A 7531-nucleotide genomic window follows, 5' to 3' on the forward strand; every position below is an offset into this window, starting at 1 on the left:
ATTTCAATTCTTCACCTATCTTTATGAAATTTAGTGGGTGGGTCCGTTGTCCCAAACTGAATTTTAAGACATACTTTTCCAGACAAAAAACCTTATTTTTGGCAGTTAAAAACCGTTAAATCTCAATTCTTCATCGATATTTATGAAATTTTGTGGGTAGGTTCGTTGTCCCCAACTGATTTTCACTCCATACTTTTCCATAAGAAAAACATAATTTTGGCAGTTAAAAACCGTTACATTTAAATTTTCACCTATCTTTATGAAATTTAGTGGGTGGGTCCGTTGTCCCAAACTGAATTTCAAGACAAACTATTCCAGTCAAAAAAACTTATTTTTGGCAGTTAAAAACCGTTAAGTCTCAATTCTACACCGATATTTATGACATTTTGTGGGTAGGTTTGTTGTCAGATTTGACATGATGGCAGAATTGAAAGTGTGAGATATCCTGATGTTTCACAATTTATGCTGCATAATTCAGCCCCATAGGCACTTGAATTTTAGGTGGAGTTGGGTTTTTTTTTCAGCCCAAACCAGTAACCCCCACATGGTTTTCATGTCCCTTTCTGAGAGACTTCAAGAAGTTTCAATTTGACGTCATGATTAGCCTGCCGCATTAGCAAGTATGAAAACACGTCATCGATGACACATTTTAAGACAGAGAGAGAGAGAGAGAGAGAGAGAGAGAGAGAGAGAGAGAGAGAGAGAGAGAGAGAGAGAGAGAGAGAGAGAGAGAGAGAGAGAATCATGTACACACAGATGGACGACTTCGCTTGGGGTATGTACTGCCCGGCAGTACACATCTACTTTATTTTTATTTATTTTATTTATTTCATAATTGATTTTTTTAGGTTATGTTTTGTTGCTAGATTGTGATGAGGGAAGTTTTACTTGAGTCTATTTGGATAAACACAAATGGGGACCGTCACTGTCAAATGAGGGCAATTTTTAGAGGCTGTACATGCAGTCAGTTTTCAAAAGTCTTCAGTGTGTTTTATGGTTGATCCTCATCAGAGTTATCTGTTTTGCACCTGTGTCACTGATTTACAATGGTCAACCCCTTTCCTCTCCCCAGAGTTTAGCACATCTACACATATTGATATTGTTTTCCTTTGTTGAGCCAACCCCCCTGGACAATAACCAGAATAGCGTATTACTAAACCGCGGTGGCAGTTATGTGTTAAAGGTGTTAACATTGCATGCTTAGACGAAACGTTTGTAGTGATTTTCCTTAACTCTTGTCATGGATTTTGGTGTCTTCTGGATGTTGTCTTAAGTGGTGCTTGAGGGTGTCACTAAGGATTTTGCATTGCAGTATTTGCAAATCTTGAAAGGATAGGTTAATGGAACGTGGAATGACCAGTCCAAAGACTCATTCATGTCATTTGTTTTGTCTCTTGCTGAACTTTTGAAGTGTATTGTAAAAAAAAAAAAAGGGGGGGGGGGCGGTAGTTTAGGGTAACAATTGGCGCAGAGGGACAACAGTAAAGAAATACATTGGTGTTGAAATGTGTTGATAGATGTCAAGAAAGTAGGTAGCGATGATGGTTTGTGCTCATTGGATATCAAATGCGTGTTGATAGATGTCAAGAAAGTAGGTAGCGATGATGGTTTGTGCTCATTGGATATCAAATGCCTCGGGTGTCGGTCCTAACAAGATAAGAAGGAAAATTTAGAAATTAAGCCCATGGGTCTGAAAAAAATAGTGCTCAGTCCACGAAATGCCATTTTACCATAATCACATACAGGGAATTGATGTTTTCTCACGAACCAATGCCACCCAGTACATGTATCTAATACACAGAAGCTATGCTATGCACCACATGCTATGACGTGTCGATCGCACAAAAGCAGATGTATTTGCTATTGATTACCAAGCTTCGAGACCTGATGTGGTACATAATAAACCAAAATACAGTTGGTATGAGATGATATTTTAATATCTATCTTTGAAGAGAAAAGCATGTGCTGTTTTCAATAGTGGCAGCGGCTTCAAGTTATTCTGTCAATCATGAATGAGATAGACTTTGCACCAATATTTGCTTTTGCAGACACAGGTCAGATCCCAAAGAGGTCAGCAGACTTCGGACCAGAACCACGTGGCTACACCAATGACTACTATGACGAGAGGGACCGCAGGTGAGTTTTCTTCCATTTCAGTTATTTCATTGACTCTATTTTGTTTGTTTAATTCATGGGCTGAAACTCACACGGATTTTACATGTTTACCACGCCATTTAGGCAGCCACACGCCGCTTTCGGGGGAAGCATGCTCGGTATTTTCATGTTTCTATAACCCACCGAACTCTGACATGGATTACAGGATCTTTTCCGTGCGCACTTGGTCTTGTGCTTGCGTGTACACACAAAGGGGGATAAGGCACTAACAGGTCTGCACCTTACTTGACCTGGGAGAACGAACAAAATCTCCACCCTTAACCCACCAGGCGGCCACGGCCGGGATTTGAACTCACGACCTTCCGATTAGGAGGCCGATGTCTTAACCACTAGGCCACTGCGCGCATCGATTTATTCTATTGTTCCAATGCGGGCAAATTCGGGTCGCTGGCAGCAACAAGAGTCGTGCTACCCAGGTGTGTGCGTGTTGAAGTTTTATCAGCCACCTAGCTGCACTTATGGCACAATGACCAAGGTCTTTTACGTGCAGTGAGCCCCCTTTATGTTGTGTTCTGTTTCTTAGCCCTTTAGCTGCCTGTAGGACGTCAGCTGACATCCTGGGTAACTTATTGTAATGGGCAACACACCTTTTAGTAAACAACAAAGAAGAAAAGCAAACAATGAGTGCATGTGTGGTGTATTCATTTGTAAATCAAGGTCACATTGTAAGTTGTTAATGTAGGCAAATACAGGTATGATTTGAATACAGATATTTATTGGTAACGAACAGGTTAGGACAGTCCTTTCATACTTGTTGACGAGCACCACGATGGGGTATTTTGATCACCAGGTTTGATGAAATACAACGATATACCATCTTAATCAAAAATAAGTTTGATGAGCTTGTGTGTCAAAGTCTGCAGACGCTCCCCCCCCCCCCCTCCCAAAAACAACTTTTCTTGCAACGTCTGCAAAATCAAATTTTGTCATTTTAATTTTTTTAAGTGTGTATATAGAGGTTACAACACAGCGGATGAATATCAAGGGACTCACGAGCCTCTGGCGAGTGAGCCCCTTGGATATTCCCGCTGGGTCTTGACAGAAATGCAAGCCATATAAAAAAATCACGAGTGTTGTAACCTGTATATCCCATGAAGATCTAAAAGACAAAGTGTGACGGAAACATCAAGCTTTAGTTGTCTGTTCAGATGAGGCACCTCTGCACATACCTTATTCTAAAGGCACGTCTGTTGATCTATGTCAAGTCGGTGCATAATGGTGGCTTGGTTGTCCCCGTTAGTTGAAAGCCTCTTACACGGATTTGACTGAATACCTAGTGGTTACACACGCATCTCCTAAGATCTTGGACACCTTCATCGTCTATAGGGCCTACTGCACCGCAGAAGAGCTAGAAATACTCGCAAAATGCATTAAACAGCTTGTCCAGAGAACACTCGTAGTCGATGATGTACCGATAAGGGCGTGTGTACCGGGCACGCTGTAACTTCACATGAGCATTGTCTGAACATAGCAGTGCTGGTCGGACGGACTGGGTTTTTAACGATTGCTAGTTTGACTTTTGTTTTAGTTGAGAGCACGAGCACACACACTCAAACACATACGGCTTGTCATGTTGATCACAAGAGAGAAATAGAACAGTGAATAGAAAGAAACATAACAGATTACGTCCCCTTCATATGACGCGATGGACGACAGACGTCATGAAATCTATGACGCTACGATGATAGTCTCGGCAAGTCAAGACTAAACCTCAGCTATATAACACTGAACGACTCTCGCGCAAGTTCTCAAAAGCGTGGTTACCCCTTGCACATCCGGTCTATAGGTACATGTACATTTTGGAATGCCAAGGACGACAGAAAGTAGAGCCAGCTATGATGTATTTCGTGCACCCTTATTTATCCTCTATTTTATGTGTTATAAGAGTGCAATAGTTGCATCATAGATGTAACAAGAGAACAATGGAAATACAAGAAATATACCTAGGGCCAGTGTGGCCCCAGGCCAAATAAGTTAGTGTCGACCCCTGCACACACACACACACACACACACAGACACAGACAGACAGACAGACAGATAGACAGACACAAGTCGTATATATATATATAGATGGTTCTAGGGTCGGGAGAAAAATTAAGTCAGTCGGGAATCAGAAACATAAATTTTGTTTTGGGCCTAATCATTGTATTGACTCGGCCTCAGAAATAAATATGAAAGTTGTCCCTTTCAGTATTGTGTCATCAATTGTAAATGCTTTATTTTTCCAGTTACCATGACGACCAGGGCCATGATGGTTACTACGGTGCCGGGCGGGGAGATGAGCGACGTTATAATGACGACAAGCACAACGATTATGACGATGAGGGTGGCTTCGCTGATCGCGACAGATACAACGATAAACACTACGATGACCGCCGCAACGACTACGATGACCGACGCAACAACTACGACGATAGTCGCGACTATGACGACAAGCGCAACAGTTATGATGACCACGGCAAGGATGACCGCCACAGCCGCGACTATGACCGCCGGGACGATGACCGCTACCGCCCACCCAGCTACAGCGATACAGGTGACAGGCGCTACCCTGACACTCGTGAAGAACCCTACGAAGAGTACGAGCGCAAACCCTCGGCAAGCTATGACCCTGACTATGACAACCGTGACTACCGCGAGCCCAGCCGATTCGACCGCCATGGCGTACCGGTCGACATCCGAGACCAAAGTCCTAAAAATCCTAAGGACACGTTTGTGTGAGAGAGGGCTAATCAAAGCATGCTTTTTCAAGAATGTTGATGAGCTGTTTTTTTGTGCCCTTACGGCTTTGATAGGATGCTTTTGAAGCATGCATAGAAGTTCTGTTTTGTGTGCTGCTGATAACAGTTCTTGGGTTAAATTTTTAACATATTTGTCTTCAGCATTTAAAAGTGCCAGTGTTTTTTTGAGTTTTTGTTTGGTTTAGTCTTGTTTTGATTTCCTTCTTTTATTTATATATTTTTTATGTATTTCTGGTACTTTTGAACGTTTGTTTTGTTTTAGTTTATTGTTTTTGAATATTGCTTACTCGAAGTGATGTATTTTCCGACATCTTTTTTACTTATGGATCTGAGCTATTGCAGGACTAAACTATCCACATTTCCTTTTTCTTTGATTTTATCATTAGTTTAGAGTGCTGTTATTTCTGTGCATTTTTTAAGACTAGTTACAATTTTGTTGGCTTTTTTTTTTTACAAACTTGAACTCATGTAAGTCAGTCCACAAAAATATTTGTATGAAAAAACGTTTTTCAGTTTTTAATTAAGTTTGTTGATAATGTTGTGTCTACTTTACATAGTGACTACCATAATTTCATTTTAATGACATGTCATATTTCTTATATCTCGACTACAAGAATCTATGTGTTTGTAAGCTATCAACACATTTGTAAATAAACCATTTTATAGCATGAGTGAAACAAGGAAAGTTTTGTATACACTTTGTAAATTTATGGTCCTTGTGTGAGTGTGTTTGTATGAATAATTGCTTGCTAAGTGAAATGGTCAGTCAACAAATTTAGCGAGAATTTTACCCAAGAATTTTTTTTCTCATGATGTTGATGCGCTTTTAATTTCATTTTTTTTTAAAATATTTTACATACAGATTCAACAGCAGTTTTGCTTTAAAAACTTTAGCAGGGAACAGAAAATATTTGATTTCGTTGTTGTTTATGATGATGAAGATTGTTTTTCCACTGTTCATTTATCTAAAATGTATATTACAGTGCTCTTATTTGTAGATTTTAGAAATCTGACCAAAATTGTGAATTGAAGATTTTTAGTGATCGACAGAATGTGAGAGTGAAACGTTTATGATATACTTACAAGTTACATATCGTAGGAACATATCCGTTGTATATTTCAGGTGAATTTTTGCATGTACATTTTAAAAATGACATTCCAGATTATGTCCTTTTTTACTCTCTTTCTGTACAGGAACTGCCAATAAACATTATCTCTTTTTACATATCTGGCTGTGTGTCTGTGCTTGTGTATATGTGTCTGTCGGTCTGTCTATGCATGCGTATGTACATGTTTGTATGTGTGTGTGTGTGCGCAAGAATGACATGCAAAGCAACATTATGATCAGTGTGATCTTTAAAATCACTTTACTGTCGACGGGAACAAACGGAAGCACAGGTCCCTCCGATGAAAAGACGCCTCCACTCCAAGAACACCTGTTGTTTGCTTGTGTGTAAAAGTAAAATGTTGACCAAAATGTACCCGTCATGGACACTTACCAATGTAGGGAATGTATTGTCCATTTGCCTATAATTATAATGGACGAATTCCGAAAATAACTCCGTCAGGGTTCCCGACAGACACCTCGCTAGTGATTGGACCATCCTTTGTTTGTCAAAGGTTTTTCCAGAAAAGGTCACTTTTCCCCAACATCTACAAACTAAGGAGTTATTTTCAAAAATCGTCTTATTAGAGACCAAACTACACCTCTTACCAGTCCCGAGAAGCCACCTGTGTGTCAAATGGTTGGCATTTCCAATTATGCATTTTCCTTAGACTGTTACTGGATTCTTGATGTTTGGAGATTTGTTTTAATTCATTTGGGAATTAACATAAGCGGGTTATGCGTTCGTTTTTTTTTTTTAGTCAGTTTGTTGTTTCCTTCCACAATGTAAAGTACCTGAAATAAGTTTTTGGATACACGCACACATAAACACCGATACAGACGCACACATGCAATTAACAACAGGTATGCAGAAAGGAATCGGGGAAAAAATCATCAGCAGTTTACTTAATCATCGGAGCATGTGAGATCCAAATCATGAAATAAATTTAAATCAATTGAATGGCACAAAACATATATATACATCCAACATTGTGTGCGAGGAAGAAAAAGATAATCATGACACTATCCTTAAAGGCATATGTACTCGATGACTATACACGCTAATTGCTTTACCAACAGCTGGAGACATGCTAAATTAAGTTCCCTGCAAAATATTGTGGTCTAGGACCCCTTCAATGTTGAGATATGTTAATTTTCATTTTGATCTGGATCGTCCTATTTATAGATTTGGCAACACATGTAACGTTGATGCAAGGGAGCTAACACCGCGGCTTTGTTGACATCCTCACTTTTTCAGAGGCTAGAACAAGCTGTAATGCATGTATTATGGTCCGCGCATGGTGACATATCGTCATTATATGGTCTTATGGTGCGTTTGACATCGATTATGGGCAAACTACACTTTGTAAACACGGGAGCGCGTACATATGCCTTTATACTACATACACAAAACTAATGAAACTCCAGAAAAAAAAGAGAAACTGAGACTAAATAGACGAAGAATATAACTCCAGTGATTGTGTGTGTAGTTTTTGTTTCCTTCTTTGCG

General features: G+C 39.8%; 1 protein-coding gene across 2 annotated transcripts in view; it reads left to right on the top strand.

The window, feature by feature from the left end:
* The window catches only part of LOC138964755 (neuroglian-like), a 57322-nt gene extending 51183 nt beyond the window's left edge, over nucleotides 1-6139 (top strand). For both annotated transcript variants that reach the window (XM_070336800.1, XM_070336801.1), the window contains exons 24-25: nucleotides 2049-2136; nucleotides 4404-6139. In XM_070336800.1, coding sequence (XP_070192901.1) covers nucleotides 2049-2136; nucleotides 4404-4896 — 581 coding nt within the window. In that variant the 3' untranslated portion in view covers nucleotides 4897-6139. The remainder of the gene's footprint in view (nucleotides 1-2048; nucleotides 2137-4403) is intronic.
* Nucleotides 6140-7531: the final 1392 nt, after the last annotated feature.

The sequence above is a fragment of the Littorina saxatilis genome, linkage group LG4 (genome assembly GCF_037325665.1).
Source record: "Littorina saxatilis isolate snail1 linkage group LG4, US_GU_Lsax_2.0, whole genome shotgun sequence".
In the NCBI taxonomy this organism is placed as follows: domain Eukaryota; kingdom Metazoa; phylum Mollusca; class Gastropoda; order Littorinimorpha; family Littorinidae; genus Littorina; species Littorina saxatilis.